This window comes from Odontesthes bonariensis, chromosome 18 (assembly GCF_027942865.1).
Source record: "Odontesthes bonariensis isolate fOdoBon6 chromosome 18, fOdoBon6.hap1, whole genome shotgun sequence".
NCBI lineage: Eukaryota > Metazoa > Chordata > Actinopteri > Atheriniformes > Atherinopsidae > Odontesthes > Odontesthes bonariensis.
Genome location: NC_134523.1, coordinates 18642881 through 18665252, shown reverse-complemented (window position 1 = coordinate 18665252; position 22372 = coordinate 18642881). Strand labels below are relative to the sequence as shown.

Sequence of the window (22372 nt, the reverse complement as noted above, 5' to 3'; positions counted from 1 at the left end):
GTGAGTAGTTGTGAAACAAATCTGTTCAAGTTGAAATATTTCTATAGTCTTCCTCATTTACTAAGTTGAAAAACCAATATTAAGCACTTAGTGTTATCCTCAATTTAAAGGATGCTGCAATGCAAATGCTCTGGAAGCAGCTGGATGGCAGCCTTAAAATAATTTTAACCGTTAATTGTAATTCCTACTGTTGAAGTGTTTTAGTGGGGTGGCAACTGAGCTAATTAATTTGCTAATTTAATCAGGCAACTGAATAACAGCAGTACAGCAAACGTTGGAGGAAGTTTAATTTTTCTGTTAGCTGCAAGAATATTACTCTTCTGCTAAGATGTGTAATATCAGACATGTTTTAGGGTTGTCTTTCTCCTGATGTATTTCATATCTACCATATCTGTGAAGTTAAAAACCAAGAATCACGTATGAATCCCTGCCCCCTGCCCTACTTGGTGTCAAAGTCGGAGCAACTACATTTCCCAGTAGGCCATGGGCAAAATGGTCACCAATTGGCTGATTGGAAGCAGCTGAAAGGAAGGAGCTGCTCAGTTGCTTCAGGAATCGAACAAGCTGCATGGAGAGAGCAAGCAGCCAAACGCTCTGCAAGATCCCACTAGAAGTTGCTCCAACACACCAATGGTCGGTGATTATATTTGTTCTTTTTGATGACTGGTAGAATACTTACCTTACTGAGCTGATTTATTTAATTAATTCAATTATACTTACCTTTTTTAGTTGATTGATTATTGTGAAACCTCGTTTGAAAAATACCTGTGTAATTTGGTTGTTAACAGTCTTGCTTCTCTGTGTTCGAAGGTTAACAACCTGATGATTTTTCTGAAAATCAACTGGATCAACCAACAAAGAAAAGTTGGACGATAAAAAGTTGATAAAAATTGGAAATCAAGAGTTGTCCGTGTGTCCATTCGGAGGTCAACTAAGTGGGACTTGACAGTTGTTAACCACGGACCAGCCCTGGACGGTGAAGATTAGAGGCTTCAAGACCCAGGGGAGCTGTGGACGCCGGAGAGAAGGGGATAAAGATGGCCGAAGAGGTATTGGGGAAGTCTGTCAACATCCTAAAGCAGGAGAGGACGACAGCCAAGAGAAACCTAACCAGACTGGCCAACCTAATCTCCAGAGGAGCAGGCAACATGCTGCAATCCGAACTAAAGGAGGAGTTTGCAAAATTTGCTGACCGTTTCACATCACTGCTGGATGCAAACGAGGACTTCAGGATTGGCCTGGAGGCTGAACTCAAGAAGGATGACCCTGAAGGGGAGCTTGAGGAACAGCAGGAGGATGAAATCCAAGCAACCATGAAAGAAGCCGAAGGTAAAATGGAGGAAATCAAAAACATTGTCCAGACCAACCTTTGGGGAAGATACGGGAAAACTGAGCTGGAAGCTGCGATTGCTGAGGCAGAGGACGCCATTAGAAGAGCTGAAAATGTAGCAGTTGAAAGCAACAACATGGAAGGCTATGACGTTCATCTCACCCTGCTGAAGGAGACGATGAGTGCTATCATCCATACCATGGCTGTTTGGGAGAAATGGATCCCTCCGCTCGTGAAGCACGAAATGGATGACGGACTTAAAGAACTAAAAGCAGCACACTTCAGGCTAAAGTTGAGAAAAGCCGAATTCGCCACATCCAGAAGGCTGGCTGATCAAGGTACAAGCGGCAGACCTGGCCAACCAACACCTCCCATTGTGAGGATAAAACCAACGTCCCTACCTGTCTTCTACGGAAGCAAGAGAGACTTTCATAGGTGGAAGAAGGATTGGGAGAACCTTCAGAAACAAGGGGAGCCCACTGGATCACCAGAAGTAAGGAAAATCCAGCTGTTGGAGAGTGTCAGTGAATCCATTGCCAAGGAACTAAGACTGTCCAGCTACACCACAGCAACAGATATCTTCAGGGTCCTCGAGAACAGATACGGCAACAAATCAACAATCACAGTAGAAATCTTGGAAGCGCTGGACAAGATGCCACAAGTCAAGGGGAACCAGCCCAGGAGGGTCATTGACCTAATACAAGCTGTGGAGAAGGCCCTGGCTGACCTGACAGAGCTAGGAAACTCAGGAGCCATCAAAAACCCCTTAGTCATCAAGTCAATTGAAAGCAAGTTACCAGATTTCATAAAAAGAGACTGGCTGACGTATATGGTCGAGGCCACCAACGGTGTAACCCCAGGCAACCATTTTGACATGCTCCTAAAGTTTCTGAAGAACCAAGAGGAAATACTAGAACGACTTGAACAACTGACGATTGTGGACAAAGTGGAAAAAACAGACAGGAAGCAAGAAAGAAAGTTTGCATCTACCAGGGCCACAAGGAAAGATGTTGATGAAGTCTGTGGCATCTGTGGTGGTGATGGACACGCCAACAAGATATACTTTTGTAAGAAGTTTAAAGGCTTGAAGCTACAAGAGAAGAAAACGGCCCTGAAGAAGCTGGGAGCGTGCAAGAAATGTCTGGGATATCATGATGCAGATGGCTACTGCAGAGACAACTTCTTATGCAGGAACCCAGACTGCAAAAGGACAAGCGGCGCACCTGACCACCACTACTTCCTATGCCCGACAGCAGAGGCCAGAAGAGGAGAAGGAGGCAAGGGTGCAAGAGGGAGAGAAGGAAAAGGAAAATTCACAGAGGAACAGGAGGCCTTCTTGTCACAACTTGCCCCAGAACTGGCAGATCAGTGCAGAAAGGCATTCACGAACAGAGCCTCTGTGACACTCAAAGCAGCAAGCCAGTCTGAACTGCTGAAGGAGACTGGGCTGACTGAGTTACCGGTGATCATGATGCTGATGATGGTCACAGCAAATGCAGGTCAGAAGATTGGCACACTAATAGACCTAGCATCCGACACAAACTATATAACTCACAAAGCTGCCGAAAGACTGGGCCTGAGAAGTGAAAACATAACGCTGGTCGTACATGGAGTTGGAGGCATGACCATGAAAGTCAAGACAAAAAGGTACCTCCTGAAGGTCCGAATGAAGACTCCCAAGGGGACTGAACAAGCACATCAACTGGTCTGCTATGGAATGGAGCAAATTGCAAAGGTCCATCAAGCAATTGAACCTGAAAAGTTGAAAACCTTTTTCCCAGATGTCCAGCTCGAAGAGCTACAAAGACCAAAAGAGGTCGAACTTCTCATAAGCCATCGCGAGGGACGACTCGCACCCCAAAGACTAAAAGTCATCGGTGACCTTGTTCTATGGGAGAGCCCCCTGGGCAAAACAGTTGGTGGAGCACACCCTGACTTGCTCGAAGAAGTGGAAGTGGCAGCATATGAGTCAAGAACCCACTTCGCCCGCTCCATGAGAACCGCTGCTGTCCGATATCAAGAAATCACAGTTCCAGCATCTGAGCCAGGCTGGCTACAGCAAGAGGATGTGGCCCACACAACTACATCTGCCAGCAACCGTGAGTTCCTTGAGTGGTGGCACTGGGACAGCATCGGAGCTGCATGTGAGCCAAGATGTGGAGGCTGCCGATGTGGAAACTGCCCTCCAGGAGGAAAGGACATGACCTTGGCAGAGGAGAGGGAGTTTGAGATCATTAAAGGAGGACTCACCCACAAGGAAGAGGATGCTCACACCCCAACTCCACACTGGGACGCCAAGTATCCCTGGACTGAAGATCCAGCCTCTCTCCCCAACAACAAAAGAGCAGTCCAAGCTTGCTTCTTAAAGATGGAAAAGCAACTGAGCAAAGAGCCAGACTGGAAAGTTGCATATGCAACCCAGATCCATGAAATGGTCCAAAGAGGCGCAGCCATAAAGCTCACCAATGAAGTCATGGAGAAGTGGGAAGGACCAGTTTGGTATGTTAGCCACTTGGTGGCTCCAAACCCTCATTCAGTCACTACACCAGTTCGTATTGTCTGGAACAGCAGCCAGAAATACAAAGGAGTGAGTATGAATGATCTTCTCCTCAAGGGACCAGATGTACTCAACCCCATTAGAGCTGTCCTGCTCAGATTCAGAGAAGGTGTGAATGCAGCTTTGGGAGACATAACAAAGATGTACAACTCTGTCTGGCTGGAAGAGCGAGAGATGCATCTGCACAGATTCCTGTGGAGAGACAGTCCAGAAGAGGAAATCGGTGAATATGCCATCACCAGGGTGAACATCGGAGACAAACCTGCTGGCTGCATTGCTCAATTGGCTATGAGGGAAACAGCAAATCTGCCCAACTTCACTCACCTGCAGGATGAATGCAGAGTCATTGAAGAGGACAGTTATGTGGATGACCTCTTGACCTCCCACAATGACCTGAACAGACTTGACCAAATCACAGCTGGAGTTGAAGAGGTCTTGAAAGCTGGAGGCTTCTTCCTCAAACCATGGGTCCGGTCAGGGCAAAGTGGGAGGAAAGGAACTGAAGCAGATGTCCTGAAGCCGGAGCAAGGGAACACCTTAATTCTTCCAAATCAAATGAGGGAAGGAGAGAACAAAGCCCTGGGCATCGGCTACCAAGTGGAGGAAGACAAGCTGTACATGCTGACAGCAGTAAACTTTTCCAAGAGGAAGGAAAAGATGAGGGTTGGCAAAGATCTTCTTGAAGAGGAGGTGAGAGCTGAAACGCCTAACCCACTGACGAGGAGAGCTCTCTTAAGCCAAGTCGCTGCACTGTACGACCCAATTGGCCTAGTTGCACCGGTCAAACAGAAGGGAGCAATTCTAGTCCGCAAAGCATTCCAAGAAGGAGGGGGTGGCAGGCTGACTCAAGAAACCTGGGACCAACCTCTCTCGGTAAGGCTCAGAGAAGAAGCCATACAGCTCTTTGAGGAATATGCCCAGCTTGGACAAGTGAAATTCCACAGGAGCCTCACACCACCTGACTGGAAAGGAAAACCTTACGGCATCACATTTTCTGATGGGAGTGACAAAACATATGGAGCTGTAATGTACGTAAGATGGGAGACAAGTCAAGGAACTGAAGTTCGATTCGTGGAAGCAAAAGCCAAGCTGACACCCCTGGAGCAGAAGGGAGATGCTGTAAAAGCTGAAATCTGTGGTGCAGTCTTTGCAGCCAGGATCAGAAAGTATGTGGAGAAACATGCTATTATGAAGATGGAGAGATGGTTCCACCTTCTGGACAGTCAAACAGTCCTTGGGGCCATCCAACGAGAAAATTACGGATTCCAAACATTCTTCGCCAACAGGGTGGGTGAGATCCAGAAGTCCGGACCAGTGCAAGACTGGTGGTGGATCCGTGGAGATCTGAACATTGCTGATGTCATAACAAGAGGAGGCACTCTCAAAGTCCTGGATGAAGAATCCACATGGCAAAATGGACCAGAGTTCCTGAAGTGGCCAGTGGAGGAGTGGCCTATTCAGTCAGCCGGAGAAGTTGCAGCCCAGGCCAGGGAGAGTGTAAACAAGCTCCAAAGAAAGGCATTCTCAGCTGCGCTGACCAGAGCTCAAGCTAAGATGACTCAGCAGAAAGAAGACCCACTGGCCGCTCAGAAGAAGGAAAGTCCCTGTCAAGAGGAAAAACACACTCTGCCAAGGAGAAAGCCCACTAGCTGGGTTAAACATCTTGTGGATGAAAGAAGGTTCAGTAGCCTGACCAAACTGATCAGAATTATTGCCTGGACACGCCGAGCTGCTGAGCAGTGGCTGAAGAGGAAGTCAAACCCAGTCCCAGAACAGCCAAAGTGGGAGGCAACAACACCCAAGCTGGCTGGGTTGGCTGGCACAGAACTTGAAGGTGCACGTGAAGACCTCTTCCTGGCAACTCAAGAAGGTGTAACGTTTCCAGACACAACTCTGAGCAGATTGGCAGTATACAAAGATGTGAACACTGGACTCCTCCTTTGTGGAGGGAGAATCCAGATGTTCAATGAAGATGAGACTGCCGTGCCAGTTTTACCATTTGAAGCATGGGTGTCTACATTGCTGGCACAAGAATCCCATGAAGCTAACCACGAGGGGGTAGCAGGAACCCTTCTCCGGATGAGGAAGACAGCTTGGGTGATAAAAGGCCGGAGAATTGCCAAGAAGATAGTTGACAGCTGCATAGTTTGCAGGAAGAGCAGAGCAAAGCAGTGTCAACAAATCATGGCAGACTTACCTCCAGAGCGAACCAGCCCAGCTGCACCTTTCGAATTCACCACCATGGACCTATTCGGCCCCTATGAAGTGAAAGATGAAGTCAAGAAGAGGACCAAACTAAAAGTGTGGGGAATCGTCTTCTGTTGCATGGCCTCCCGTGCCATACACACTGATCTAGTGAGTGACCAGTCATCCGAAGGCTTCCTGCTGGCCTATCAGAGATTCACTTCACTCAGAGGACATCCCAGGAAGCTCTGGTCAGACCCTGGCACAAATTTTGTGGGAGCCAAACCTGCTCTGGAAAAGCTGTACGCATTCCTTGACCAACTGGACAAGTCTCAAGTTGAAGACATGGCTGCCAAGTATGGAACAAAATGGTCTTGGAAGATCCACCCCGCAGACTCTCCCCACAGGAATGGTGCTGCAGAGGCGGCTGTCAGAGTGGTCAAACGAGCCCTGAGCAATGTTGGAGGAGACGGCGTCTTCACCTGGGGTGAATTCCAAACTTTCCTGTACATGGCAGCCAACCTTGCTAATGAGCGACCCATTGACGCAAGGACCCAGAGCAGGGAAGACTCTGTGGAGTACGTCACCCCAAATTCTCTTCTCCTAGGGCGTGCCAACCCGAAGGGAGACCCTGGAGACTTCCAGTTTGAGGGTTATCCTTATAAAAGACTGCAAAGGATTCAAACTGAAGTCAGCAAATTCTGGAAGAGATGGAGCCAACTATCTGGACCTCATCTCTTCATAAGGAACAAATGGCACACCAAAAAGCGAAATGTTGCTGTCGGAGATGTGGTCTGGATGGCTGACCAAAATGCCCTAAGAGGACAGTACAAGCTGGCCAGAGTAGTCATCGCCAATACTGACAGCAAAGGCATCGTAAGAGATGTGCTTGTGAGGACCTTTCCCAGCTATCCTGTCCCCATCAGGAAGGCAGATGACAAGGAGAAAGCGACCCCAAGAACCAAGAGGCTCAAACATCCAATCCCAGCCACAATCCTACATAGGGATGTCAGACGGCTTGTCATTCTAATTCCCACTGAAGAACAAAGGAGTGAAGGACCAGTGTGACCTCATTGGGTTTAGGAAACCATGAGGCCAAGTGGGAGGTGTGAAGTTAAAAACCAAGAATCACGTATGAATCCCTGCCCCCTGCCCTACTTGGTGTCAAAGTCGGAGCAACTACATTTCCCAGTAGGCCATGGGCAAAATGGTCACCAATTGGCTGATTGGAAGCAGCTGAAAGGAAGGAGCTGCTCAGTTGCTTCAGGAATCGAACAAGCTGCATGGAGAGAGCAAGCAGCCAAACGCTCTGCAAGATCCCACTAGAAGTTGCTCCAACACACCAATGGTCGGTGATTATATTTGTTCTTTTTGATGACTGGTAGAATACTTACCTTACTGAGCTGATTTATTTAATTAATTCAATTATACTTACCTTTTTTAGTTGATTGATTATTGTGAAACCTCGTTTGAAAAATACCTGTGTAATTTGGTTGTTAACAGTCTTGCTTCTCTGTGTTCGAAGGTTAACAACCTGATGATTTTTCTGAAAATCAACTGGATCAACCAACAAAGAAAAGTTGGACGATAAAAAGTTGATAAAAATTGGAAATCAAGAGTTGTCCGTGTGTCCATTCGGAGGTCAACTAAGTGGGACTTGACAATATCTGCATAATGCTATATGATACAGTGATGCAAAGAAAACTGTTTTGACAGGTGAGGTAAAATTCAAGTTTTCTGTGTTCCTGGAGTCTGCATGCTGGACAGGTTGAAGCCATCAGCTGGATCCATCCAGTGGCTCCGAAAGAAGTTCTTATATATTAATGAGAAAATGGCAAAACTATAATCATTCTGCTGGCTAAAATCTGACTAATTTTGGTCAAGGTTACGTTTCTTAAATGCAGGGACGCTGCTTCAGTTAAAACTGGAGTAGGACCTGCACTTGATAGTACATTATATGCATTCCATTGACAACATTTTTGGCAAGATACACCCCTCAACCACAATATAGGTTGCAATGGTTAAGTGGCCGTGTCTGTTTGACTGTTTCTGACTCCACTGGAAGTGCAACACCTGATAAAGCATTGTTTTATTTTCCGAAGCCTCTCATCAGTGTTAATATTGCAGTTTTTATGGGCCTTTACAGTGGCTCACACGGCATCTCTGCTCTGCAACAGACAAAAGCAGGCATGTTAAAGTCTTAAAGGTAGGTAACAGATCCTAACAAATTGGGTCTGCAGGAACCATGAAGACTGGGTTGCATAATGAATTATCTGGTGGGGAGCTGAGGCAAAGAGACAGGCACTGCAGTTGCATTATTTATAACAAATAGTTATAGAGATTAAGCCTAGCAAATAGGTGGCCAAGGACAAACGAAAGGGGGATAAACATGAAAAAAAAAAGGTTTAGGGCTCTTTTGCAAGGAAACATGACATAATATTAGGAATGTGGTTTAAAGGTGGGGTATGAGATGTTTTCTGGAGCATTTTTTATCATATTGTCTGAAAACCTCCTCACGACCCCATTGCACCCACTAAAATAGAATGTTTGGGGAAAAAAAATAATATTTTAGTCCATTGTAGAGGGTGTAGCAAGAGGAAATGTCTGACCAATAGAAGTAATGATGAGAGTTACTTCCATTGGATTCTGACACGCCAATCAACCGTCAGCCCCCCTCACCCCTCCCCCCTGCGCGTTCACAGACTCGTGACTCGTTCATGTGTTTTGAAGGCGTGGTTTCAAGGGATGGGCTGAAGGGAGAGGCAAGGTTGTGTATTTTCAAAAATATAGCTTGCAGGAACCGTTTTTCGAAGATCTCAGACCCCACCTTTAAATGTTGTGCCTGATGTGTGTATCTGCTTTACCCCTTATGTTGCAGTTCAGGGCTGTCCCGGACGTCAATTGAAACATATACAATATTTAGGTTTTACATTCTATGCATGACTATTTTGGTCAACCAACCACAGCTTAAATAAATGTAGTCTTGCAATGCCATACCAAATTCTGCAGAGTGTTGTGTCAGGGTTGGAGAATGAGCCGTCTGCACCCATTATCATCTCTGGTTTCAATGATTACTTTAAACAAATCACAATCATCTCGTGTGATACAAATCCCAGAATGCAGCAATGGTGCTTGTCTTTATTTTGTTTGAACAACTTGGCAAAAATGCTAGAATTCCTCTTTTAGACACCAAATATTGTTCATATTCTCCTTGTCTTTGATCTTAACAGTCATTCATAGAAAGAATAAAGCAGGCCTGCCACTTTGCATTATCCAGATTTTTGTCTAAACCTTTGCTGTTGCTACCATTCATGAACAGATTTAAGAAAAAGTGACTACTTAGTGACTACTAATGTATTCGTCGTTTGGTGCAATCTAGTTAGTAAAGTTGCAGCAAACTTTGTTGCAGTAAAAGGTAAAAGGTTCAATAGACTCAGTGAAATCATAAACTTTTCTTTTAGTCTGCAATGGTTCCTGTTGTGTGAGCTAAATGCAGGAAGTTTGTGTTTCTTATTAAATATTAATAGATTGTACTCATCTCTAAATTAATAGTCTATTTTTGTCACCCTTTCTCTGTGTGCCTTTGAAGCAGAGAACACTAACAGCTTTAAGCCAGGAATACATGCTTCACAGCAACTGAATAACGGTTATATATTTGGCTCCTGTGTGTTTTAGCTTTAAAGTGGGTCATTTCACTGTCTTTTTTTCCAGCCTTGTCTCACTGACTCATTTTATCTGTCCTTCTTGCTCTCACTTTCTGTCTCCATCCAACTTTTTTCTTTTCATCTCCTCCGGCTTTATATGCCTCTTCTTATCCTTGCCCACTCTCTGCACTTCAGAAAGGTTCAAAGCTGAGCACATCTGCGCCTGCTTGACACAGTACCAACCAATCGTAACTGATCAGGCCCGGAGGTTGTGGAGGGCAGTGACTGAAGTTTGAGCTCAGTTAACTTTTGATAGGATGTCAGGGTGAATTAAGCCCCACTGATAGCCTAGCTGGCTGGCTAACTAAGTACTTTACTTCACTTTGATAGTTAGTCATGCTATCAGTCCTCATGTCTCAACAGCCAACTTAAGAAGAGAGACTAACCGAATGAGTGTATGTGAAAAATGAACACCAGTGAAGCCAAAAGTTTATTTTGCGGCCATTTAAAGTTTTTTGCTTATGTAAGTTAATTATATGCCAATCAATTGATGCATTTTTTCATCGTTTTGTTTAGGTTTTCACAAGTTTCTTTTTCAAGACTTTTTTTTTTTAGACTAGAGTGATATATTCGTAGCCTGATTAACATAGACTTTCAAATCTCTTCGAGATTCTGGTCTGACCAAGACCATAACGAATACGATTCGAAATGGCCTGGTCAACCCGCCTCCCTCGGGTTGCTACTGGTTGTGGCCAGAAAAGGCTGTGCCTAAGCTTAAGCCAATCACACCACTCTTTCCTCTGACGTATGATTTAGCTACCAGCGGGGCTAACTGGTAGATTAAACTCTTACCAAAGCCAGTAGGGAGCAAGGCGAAAACGTCTTTCCTGTCAAGAAATGATTCAAGGGCTGTTCTTTGCTCGATTTTTAACGAGAATCTCCCGTCGAACACTTTCATTACAGCATCTACAGCAGTGTCAAAAGCTTGACGCTGCTCCATGTTGATATTGAATGAAGCGCTTCCGTGTACAATCCATGGGTTGAGTGGCAGTTCAACCACGTCACTACCTTGAACACGCCTCTACCCTGGGCCGTTGCCGCTGCTCAAAGTTGATTGCTTCCCGACAAATCCACCATCCACCTAAATGAGCAGTTTGCCTGAGTAAGTGTAGCAGAGCCGAAGGTGTTGCGTCACTGCGAGGGCGGAGCCTGGGTAATATATTCGAGTTTAGGCTTTCTTTGCATTAAGGCCAGTTCATGGTATTCCACATGCACCGAATGTTTGGGGCTTTCCGGATTTGCGCGCAGTTTCATCCATCCGACTAATTACCTGATTTAGCCAATCTTTAATGGGGACACATTCCAAATGTGCATTTTAGGGAACAAAATGGCAACTTCACAACAGCAGTTTACACCACAACCTTATAGACATGAAAATGAAAGTAGCCATAAAGGAGAATAAAAAAAAAAGACACTCATCAGTGAATTAGACACAGTAAAATCAGTTTTATTAGGTTGTCTCAGCTCTTGAATCATGACCAAAACTAAATCTGTTGAATGAAAAAAGTAACAAAAGCAAGCAACTCTGTAAATTCAGAACCCTGCAGAGACAAATACAAAGTAGCTGGATAAAAACTAGAGAAAACACACATCAGCTGGCACAAAGACAGCAAATCTAAATTCTGTCATCTTAACGTGTTCAGTACATCATATCAGACTTCAAATGTTCTGAAATTGTGTGTCCAAAGAATGTGAGCTGTGCACATATTTGCACCTCTCATTCTTTCTCTGTACATACCAGTTTGTGTGTCTGAAAAGATGCATGCATGGTTTTTGTGTGGATGCAATGAACAAACTACTGTTTTTTTTCCCTGGCTCATGCAGGATCCGTAGTTCCATTCTTTAATTTACATCCTATAGAGTCATTTTGATTTGCACGTTCAAGTCACATGATTTGGCCGTTGATTAATGCGCTAAAGTCAGTATATTAAAGATCACACAATGCCATGGTGTGTTAGTTATGATTATGATGTATAATATCAAGGTGAATCTGACTTGACAGCCGGCTTGATTTTTAGCCCTGTTTGCACCAACCTGGTTTGCCTGTGATTACATCAAAATACAGAAAATGAACTTAATGTAATGAGCGTATTTACTCTAAGCAGTTTGAACCTCTCCATTAATTAATCAATCATTCAGTAGTGTTAAAACCAATCTTTCCCTTGAATCCAGCGATGACCACATAAGAGTTGACCCACTACATGCCTTGTTCACCTGAGATCATCTGAGCCACAGATGGCAGAGCGGGATCATAAATTTTAATGTCATACAAAAAGCTCTAAATGGTAGGTCTGTGGATGACTCATGGATGAGTAGGGTAAATGACAAATAGCTTATTTTTTCAGTGTTACGGGCAGAAATATTTAAACTATATGCATCTTAAAGTGGAATACCTGGTTAGCTCACAAAACCATGTACTGTCACTGAATGCAGGAATGCTTTTAGGCAAGACACTTACTAATGCTCTGAATAAACTTTAGATTCCAGCAACATGTTTAAAAATATCCTCATTCCCCTTTTTTTACATGGTAGGAAAAAATTTTTTTTGCCTAACCACAGTGGAGGGCTTTTGAGATAATTTATATGCTTGTCAATTCTGTCTCTGGTATTTTATCTCACTGTGCAGCAAGCTCTTCCTAGAGGCTCCTGTCCAAAACATTCCAAACTGAAGACCATGAGCTTCTCTCCCTTGTCCCTTTCTATTCCTCAAAAGTATTCCAATTAGTATTTAAGTAATCATGTAACAAGGCTGTGCCTTCTCTGTCACCCTGTGATGGAGATGTTCTTTCCAAAGTCCTCAGGGTAGACAGCTGAGCAGAAGCACCTCCCATACACACTCACAATGTTCTCACAAGTTTTTTTCAAATTTTGACAGCAGTGCACAAGCTCATTTGGTTCCCAGTGTAGATTTACGTGGTTTGCTCACTCTCAGAGCAGACTCTGTGAGAATTAGCACTGCATCTTTGCGTATCTACTTCTACGGTTATGAATAAGTCAGGTCACGTCACTGTGGACACATGCAGATCTGTGCATGTATGTGTGTCTGTGTGTCTGTGCAAGCAATGAATGCGTGGGAGAGCTGGGGAGGGATGGCAGATGGAGGAAACTGGTCAGCTCTGTTAAAAACATGTGCCAGTCCACACATTCATCCTCAGAGTGCTTGATTTTTTTTAAGAGTCAAATTTTTTTTATCCGGCCATGTGACAGAGAGGAATTTCTGATTCAGCTCTAAGCCACTTTTAAACATATAAACAAAGTAACAGCTGCGCGGAGGACTGAAATGTCATTCTGTGTGGATCTGTGCCATACCACCTCTTCAAATTCCCAAGAGCTTCTGTTGGATCCGTTAGTTTGGAATGATTGCACGCACATCCTTCCAGTTCTGTGTTCATGCCTATCAGCAGATTGTGATTGGCTCCACCTTTTGTTGAAAGCAAGTAACGAACAAAAGGCCTCATAACTTGGTTGAGCTCCACAGTCATCTGGCTTACCCTGGCCTCCTTCTCTAGACTTTGTTTCTGGGTCAAAACAGTTTATTTTACTCAGGAACAATTAATTCTGCTCCACTCTGGGAGGCAGCCAACAAGAAAGAGATCCCTATGAGACTGGGCAGCCACACAGAGCAAACTTCACTTTTGATTATGGACCCACTACTGTTTTTTCTTTGAACCAGCTCGTGCTGTGAAACAGTGCCATTATCTACAATTTAGATTCCAAGCGTTGAGTATCTTGAGCACTGATAATCACCAGGCGGAAAGAGAAGAGCCAACTATTTAGACATTTGCAGTTTTTTTTCCAGCACTGCAAACACTGTAACCCTTTACTGCGTCTGAGCCATCTACACTCTCAGACGAACAAGACTTTTGGCAGAGATCAGAAAGCTTCTGGTCTGAATACAGCTAACAAATAGCAACAACCTGACTACTTTGAGGCCACAAAATATTTTTGAATGTGAAACAAACAAGAATTATTCCCCCAAAACAGAAAACTTTCATGTGCATACAGTAAGTAGTCCCCATCCAAACTCAGTAAACGGGAGCTCCCTTTTAGCAGCAATTCTCTTCAATTTTCTCTGAAAGTCTGTCGGGGTATGCTTCACAAATTTGGTATATTTAGCCACCCCTTTCTTTTTGCCCATTCTTATGCCAAAATATCTAGCATCTTAGATATTCTGTCTGAGTCCAGGACATGTTCGAGAACGTCACATGAAACGTTTTTTAAGTGTTCACAAACGATGAATGTCGCTCAAAAGCAGACATGCCTAAGAGCTGGAATATTTGTTTACAAAATCTGATTTTGATGTGAAAATAGTGCTTAGAATCAATCACTGTGAACCGTGCTGTTACAGTTGTGTTGCAGATTCTGGGGCCTTTCACAGGTGTGTATAAACTGAAATCATATGACACTTTGACTGAATATAATAAGTTATATCAGAAAGCATCTGGCATCACCTGATCCTGATAAAAGGCTTCATACAGTAGCACAGGTGAATGAATTAATATGCATGCACTACTTTTAATACCTTTATTTTTCTTTTCATTTCAGCAGTTTGAACCATTTAGTGCAGCTCTGTTACATAAACTCCCAAAACGTAACCATTAACCTTAAGATATTTCTTCAAGGTGCTCTTATTCTAAATGTCCAAAATTCAAAACTGCTGCGGCTTTTTGGAAGCACTCTTTTTGGTGCGAAGATCTCATGTAATAATACAGTATAAACAATTAGTTATAAAATTTGTATTATCTGCTCCTCCACATGCATACACATACTTGTATGTATGCATACACATACTTGTATGCATGTGGTTTTGTCAGCTGGAAATTCTCCAATTTGTTTTTTTTTGTCAACCTACAGTAATGAAGAGAGACTAATCTAGTTCTTTCTTAATCATCATGTAGACCATATGAAGGCATTCAGCTATGCAGTGATAGAAGAAAAAATTATAATTTCACAACTTCAATCATTCCTTCCTTTTTCTCTGAATCTCATTTATGAAAAAAGACAGCAGTTGGAGAATAGAGGCAGACGCCCTCCCTCATCTGTCTCTTCCTTCACAGTTCTTTCACGGCGCATGTCAGGGAGGACAGAGAGAAGAATGTAATGGCGCTATTTTTAGTAACTGTTGCCGTTTAAAAAAAAAAGAAAGAAAAACATTTCTCTATCTCCTAGCCCCCTATACGCCCATCCTTTCGCCCCTGAAAGAATGAAGAACATTGCCACTGTCCTTCCTCTTTGCAGTGTTTTTTCCTCTGCCAAACCCTTTGCATCATCTTGTCATCCACCTATCCCTTTAGTCTGCTTGTACTATTGTTCAGATGCTCTTAGCAGAGGATGTATAATTCATTTCTCAACTAGAGACGTTGCACATTGAGTCAGGGGGAAGAGGAGAGGGGGAAAGAGAGAGCTGGGGGAAGAGAGGAATAAAGAAGCAGTGAGAGGGAGCAATGCTTCGTGCACCGCATCTCAAGTTGGGTTTGTTTTTAACATGGCCTTCTCATGGATATTCTTTCAATAGTCTAAACAGGGCATCTTAGTTCTCTGCCTTTTAATCAGGGTTGAAAAAAAGCACGTATGTTTTTATTATTTGTCAATGATAGAAAGGTATGGTCCATTAATGCATATGTGAGCCTTTTTTGTCAATAATTACATTTACATGCACAAGACAAAGAATAAAATTCCTGTGGTGGTCCGACAAAAACTGGACCGGACAAACACAGCCAGACAGTGTGGTTGGAGACTGAATAACTCCTGCATGTATAATCTCAACGAGACTCAAATGGGCCTGAGAGCTCTGTACATGCTATGAACCTTTTGTCAAAATAGTAGAGTATTAGTGTATATTGATACAAATTCCAATAAAGCTGCACTCATTCACATATTTTTGGTCAGAAATTGCGGGAAATTGAAATCAGCGCATTAAGACGACCAGTCAACTCATGGTTACTTAAATAAGTTTCAAGAATGGAACAGTTGAGCTGTAACATTTGGTTGAAGCATGGTTTGCTGTAGCTTTCACAGCTCTGTTTGGGAAATTCTTTCAGTATATTTGAACGTTGCTGATTCTCTGAAGAATTACAGACATATCAGAAAAACTCACGTGGAAAGTGTCTTGTGTTATACACCATCAGAAAACTAGTGGTTTTGTGGAGCCCATGACAAGATACACAAGACCAAAACTTTCAGATTGCTTATTCATTCCCTTTTATGACACATAGTACAGCTCTTTAAACTGTCACCCCTAAAGGCATATGCAGCTCAAAAGACTTGTTTTTAAATTTTTGGTTCTGGGTTGCATTCGGTCAATAGAACAACATTTTACAAAAACACTTTAGTTATGACTTGTTTAGAGTTCGAAATCAAATCTTTGTTTATCTTTACCACCATCACCATTTTGGCATCAATGATCCGATTGATATGCTTAATATGCAGTTGCTCTCATGACCACTAGAGGTCACATACTTTGAAGATAATTGTTTGCATGATCAAATGACTCAGGGGGTTGTTTTTGGAAGGCAGGCAGTCTTGTTCATTTAGGTGTCTTATGTGAAGTACAACTGGGCTTCATTAACATAGTGGCTTTATTACTTTTATCAGGCTATCTCATACCTTCAACAAAACCACATCGGTGTCACCAATATTTATTTGTTATACCAAATACTAAATGTCATAATTATCCTAAATCTTAAATGTTAATTTCTCCCAAAAAAGTGCAAATGGAAGGAAATTGTTGGACCATGTTGAAAGGAATATTCACATAGTTTATTCAAGTTCAGCACAATTAAATATTAAGATAAACTGAAGTACTGCAATAAAAACCTTGAATATCTGTTAAAAAATACCCATGTAAATGAATCCAAATGTAGGAAATGGTCCCCTTGGACTGATGCAATATCATATTCAACTCTGGATTTTTGATATGCTGCATCAGTGCAGGAGCAGGATTTTACTGCTGGACTGCTTTTTAGATTTTTTTACCAAACATCTTAAAGCTTGGCTATTGGAGGAACAGCACTGTTGCCACAATCCTGCCTAAACATTTATATGTGTTTTATGATCCACTAAACTCTTTATTGTTCTTGCTTTTCTTTTTTCTTTTCTGTCCTATTGTGTTTTCTCTCTCTGTAATTATTCCCTCTTTTCACACTGGCCATGAAGGCTAACTATTCTAATTGTTGTTACTGTTGTTTTATTGATTTTACTATCCTATGTTGTTGACATCAATCTGCCGAAGGGACTAAAGGGACTAAAGATGAAAATTAGCCATTGGCTATAATCTTGCATATTTACATGTATATGTTCATTAATATGTATTGTCCCTGCTTTAAATAAATAAACTCAAACTCAAACTAGATAATTCAGGTCCTGTGATCATTCTTGATAATGATCATAATTGATCATTATTATTAATCAATAGTTAATTGGATAAGAAGGGGAGAGAATAATGAGGATAATGAGGAGTAATTTTATGACTTCTATTATTGCTTTTTGTGGGTTATTGGAGACTTTTACTTTTCTTTTCAAAAAAAGACAATAAATAAGTAAAAAGGAGAACCTCAAACCTTTTCACCCCCTCTGCTGCAGAACATTGTACTCTATTTTCAGGCCTTGAGACAGTTGACCTGCAATTTATCCAGAAACATAAATTGTGAGTCAGTCATCAAACTGAAATTTGTCCAGGAGAGCTCTGTGACAACAGTATATATAACAAGGTGGGCTCTGAGGGCATATTCTCTGCCACGGCCAATGTCCTTTTTTTTTCACCATTTAAAGAAAGTGAACTGGATCCACACCAGAAATCTATGGGCTTAATAGCTTTGCTCACACTTCAACTCTCCAACACGTTTCATAAAGTTTGGCAGCATTCGCAGAATCTTCCTTACAAACAGAAAAATAAATTTCCACATTTGACCTCTATTTTCATGGAATTCAATTTTTTTCGGACTGTGGTTGTTCCCGCCATGATATAAAGGTCTGTTAGGTTGGAGACATTAGTCTTGTAGGGTAAGGCTGCTTCTGTCTGATCTCTCAGCCGTACAGCTTAGCGTGTCTGTGAGTGTTATGTGAGTACATGAGGCACTATGGCCACTACCTACAAAATGAAACTGAATTTACACAAAATTTGAGCATGAGACACTTTTCCTTCAGGGTTGTGCAAAGGTTTTTTTATTGTGTATTTTGATTTTTACAAATGTTTAGCATGAGCAAATGCTGCACACTGTAGCTAATATGCGGTATCTGTCCATGGAGTATGTGACTTTCAGTCATATAAAGTACATACAAATAGGATCAGATTAAAATACAAATGCACAAGCATGATAGTTACATAGAAATATGACATCTGTCAAGACCAGACAATACAGAACATCATCAAACAAAGTAATAACATCATACAAATGGCAGATCATTCATGACTAAATAGCTGGTTGATCTTAAAAAACTGATTTAGTTTTAAGCTAAAATGATCAAAGTCAGGGTCCATATTGATAAAGAATTACACATATTAATCCCTCCTACAGAAAAAGCAGTAAGAACTTGTGCAAAGGCACCTTTCAGTTTCAATTAGATGCTCCACAAGTTATTTACCCTATGACTAAACCACAAGGTGCTTTGGGTGCTTTAGAAAGAAATCCCATTACATGAGAAAATTACAGTTTAGATCTCTAATAAACTGCTTTGTTGTTACGATTATGATCCCTGTCTTAACTCATACTCCTCCTAAACCACAACTGATTTCCATCTCTCCCATGCAGCCACTTATGACAATATTTGACACATATGACATGACCTTTGCAGGGCTGCTCAAATTTGCACAGAATTATTTTCATTGTTAAGAATAGTACAAGACTCAAGCACAAGAAGTGGGAGGGATGATTCTCACATATTGTGCTCCCTCTCAGTCTCCCAGATGTGCACAGTAGAATTAAACAGGGCCACCCATAGTGGGTTCCACACTCCTGCTCTTGTTATACACAATGACTGCTTAGATGTTGTTGCTGGTGTTACTGGGCTGTTCCAGTATGACCTGAATTGTGTCGGACTTGTTGTAATTGCTTGGTGGCAGTAGTCTGAAAAAACTCTCCAATTGGCTGTTTTCCTGGACTTTGCCAGTAAACAGACTGACATTAGTATTTGACCAATGTGTAGTTTAGCTGTCATTTTTATAATCTCAGCCATGCCAGTTTGTCTTCCACATAGTAATTTATAGTGGACAATCATATGGTTCATTGCCATCACTTAGTGTTTTGTTAAGACCATATAATGCATGTGTATCCAATCTTCTGTTTCCCTGTTCAGTCGCTCACTTATTTGGCCTGTTTGTTGAAGCAGGATGTGCGGATTTTGGAGAACGTTGCTTTGACCTTTATGTCAAATCCACAGATGTGGCACAACCCGAAGCGGCCTTCAGGTGTGATGAAAGAATTTTCGGCTTCCACGAAATGGGCCGCCTGTGTTTTTAGAACTGGTGGGCAGGTTGCATGAAGACAGATGATGCCTAACAACTCACTCCTGGCTGTCACTTCTGTGCCCACCTCATTGCCCAATGAGACTAAAATAGTGCTCTAGCCTGACACTTCCTGTGAGGAATGAGGCTAAAAATAAACACTTCATAGAGGAAATGACAAAGTAGTATAATACAAGTTTCTTTGAAGTAATGCGAACCTGCTGCTGATATGCAACGTTTGTCCTTCGTCTCTCAGTCTTGAGTGTACAATCTGCCCTGAAGCACATTTATTCATACACGGATATGAGTATCAGTTCCATGGATTTGCCTTCAACATCTCACTTTTTCAAGTCGTCTGGCTGAAACTTGAGCTTTAGTGCCAGTTTTTATGGATTTATAGCTGTTAAAGAGATTGATCTCTCAAGCCTCAGTGGTGGCTTTGGACTTATTCTTTTACACAACACAACAGGAATTACTTAGTTGAAGATAAAAACCTGCTGCTGTGGTATTTATTTATTATTCTTGGTTTACAATACTTCACAGTAGAGAGCTCAGGGGGACATCTTTTAGATTTGTTCTATTTGTGTTGGCATTTATGCTTTTAAGTATATTTTAAAGAAAACTTTTGGGTTGCAACATTAAACTTTAAACCGGTCAAACAAGTCAATACACTTCAAAGTCTTTACTATACTGTGTATCTGTGTATTTTACTCATACATATGGTATACAGTACAGTGCAAAAGTCTTAGCCATGCCACGCTTTCTTTATATATTGCCAGAAAAACGGAAAATAGGTACAGCTATTAATTTAAACTTGTGCAAACATAGATGAAAATACAATATATTAAACAAAGACTGAGTGCTTTCTAAGAAGCCTGAAAGTTGACCTTCATTCTTCAACACAGCCTGAACCTGCTTAGAAAAGCTTTCTGTCATTTCTTTAAGTAGTCTTCAGGAATAGTTCTCCAGGCTTCTTGAAGGACATCCCAAAGCTCTTCTTTGGATGTCGGCTGCCTTTTGTTCCGTTGTCTGTCAGGATGATCCCACACTGCTTCAATAATGTTGAGGTCTGGGCTCTGGGGAGGATTCATCCCTCCATCAAACCTGCTGACACTTAAACTTCAACTTTTCAATCCAGTGTCATTTGGCATAGCTCAGCCTTTTCTCCCTGTTTCCCTTCCTTAAAAACGGCTTGTGACAGGCTGCTTGTAACAAAGTGCCTTATAATACCATGTAGAATTGGTTCTTTGCTAAGTTGGATGTTCTGCGTAGATCCAACACAGGATCCTCCCTTGAATTAGGTGTCTGCCTGTTCTTGAATGATTCATAGATCAGTGTTAAGTAGTTGGCACATTTATGAACTTTCCTTCATTTAAAGATTGATTCCATGATGCTGAGATAAAGGCTGTGTGAGGATCTTGTACGGCTCCCCTGCAAAAGATCTGCTCCTCTCTGTCATAGTTGTTGGAGTAGTTAGTTCTCTATGAGTCCTCCTTTAAGCTTGGAGTTACAATCCGTCAGAAATAACGTCCCTGACAGTGCTGTACATTAGATAATAATCCAAATGTACCTACATGGCTCTGTATTTGCTGTCATTTGATCACATTGAGTTATATGTTGTCTGCTTGTGTTTTACTGAAGTAATCACTGTGTGCGAGTATAAGACTGTATCACACAGTAAACTAACAGACTGAGGCTAGCTATCTGCTGCCATCTGGTGTATTTTATACAGTCTAACTTTCAATCTGTGATTCAACATTTATTGCTCACGATTTCATTTCAGTAATGATATATCAATTCCATCTATGGAGGATATAATCAAACAGACTAAGGCAAAAATAGAATGTAGCACACATGGTTAAGTTAATCAACAGTTTAGTACAACTTTGATACAACTATCAAATAGCGTATGGATGACATAATGACATTTAGACTGTCTTATTAGAATTTTTTGCATTTTAAGCACAACACTTCTGGGTATTGAAAAGACATTTTTTTTTTACTTCTTTTAGTTGTTCATCCTTTCACAGAATGTCTCCGCCTATACTGTTCTTACCTAGTTATTATTTTCTGACCCATTCAGCTGTTCACTGCAACTTGAGCCAGAATGGCATTGACCATCAGATGTGTCCCGAGGACATGACGTCTCAGCTGGAGGAGGAGGAGGAGTCGGTGGATGCTGGGGCCGTGCTGCTGGACGACGACAGCCCGAGCTACCAGGACATCAGCCCCCCCGTGTACCATCGCCGCTCCCCGCCGCACCGCTCCGTCTCTGAGTCTGAGCTAACCCAGGTAAGAGCCGGTCTGAAAACACACTACACAGAAGTGGTGTTGGTATAAATGTCAATCATTTTATAGCTATGACTCTGATATAAAAACTAGCTTTTCTTAAAACTTCATTATGTAAAAGCATTAGTATGTCCCCACACTTGCTTTGATTTTTTTTTTTTTACCAAGTATGTAATTTTGGTTTAGAATAAATCAAATAGTTCCTCTCCTCATGTTTTTTATGATGTTACCACTGAGGGGCGTAAGAGTCAGCAACTCTGAGTCTCTACATGGTAAATGTGAGGCAAAACTGGATAAAGATGCAAGAGCATCTTCTCAATCAAATGTTTTATGTTACATTCAGTAGTTTTTAACAGATGAGAAAAGTACTTGTAATTTAAAATGGATAATCATTGACAAGGGACATGCAACATCACTGGTCATTTTTCACTTACAGTTTATCTCAAACTGCACATTTGCACAAGTCTTCAGTTCATAAGAGGGAATTCTATGGTGTCCTATCTTGAATATTAGAGCACCCCAATTCATCAGGCATCAGACACCTGCAGTAATAAACCTAAAGAACAAGAATGGGCTGCGTTTTAATTATGCCCAAGCTTCAGTATATTACTGACAGTTAGATAAACAGATTATATAAACTATATTCTGCCACACTTTCTTTAGCATTTACAACTCATTAATATTCTCTGATCAGCCCTTACTGTTGAAACTATCTGCCTAATATTGTGGAGATTCCCTGAGTGCCACCAAAATGTCTCTTACTCCTTCGGATATGGACACAGGAAGTCTTGCGGTGGCGTGTGATGTCTGGCATGAATGCTCAATTAGGATCAGTGCCAAATCTTTGCTGTGATACAGGCCAATCC

At 42.0% G+C, this 22372-nt stretch overlaps 1 protein-coding gene across 2 annotated transcripts; it reads left to right on the top strand.

Annotated features, from left to right (window-relative positions):
* The first annotated feature begins 404 nt into the window (after positions 1-404).
* LOC142368073 (uncharacterized) lies at positions 405-21377 on the top strand. Of its 2 annotated transcripts, XR_012767241.1 has the most exons (4): positions 405-633; positions 811-7419; positions 7597-7787; positions 21301-21377. XR_012767241.1 is itself a non-coding variant. In XM_075450124.1 (2 exons), the coding sequence occupies exon 2, from the start codon at positions 1038-1040 to the stop codon at positions 7137-7139; it is 6102 nt and encodes a 2033-aa protein (XP_075306239.1). In that variant the 5' UTR covers positions 405-633; positions 811-1037; the 3' UTR covers positions 7140-7492. The 2 variants fall into 2 exon arrangements, 1 of the variants encoding a protein (XP_075306239.1); XM_075450124.1 differs by lacking the exons at positions 7597-7787; positions 21301-21377 and having other exon boundaries at positions 811-7492.
* The last annotated feature ends 995 nt before the right edge of the window (positions 21378-22372 follow it).

What these genes read in the sequence shown, in the direction of transcription:
- LOC142368073 (XM_075450124.1), top strand. Translation starts at nt 1,038, where the DNA reads ATGGCCGAAGAGGTATTGGGGAAGTCTGTCAACATCCTAAAGCAGGAG.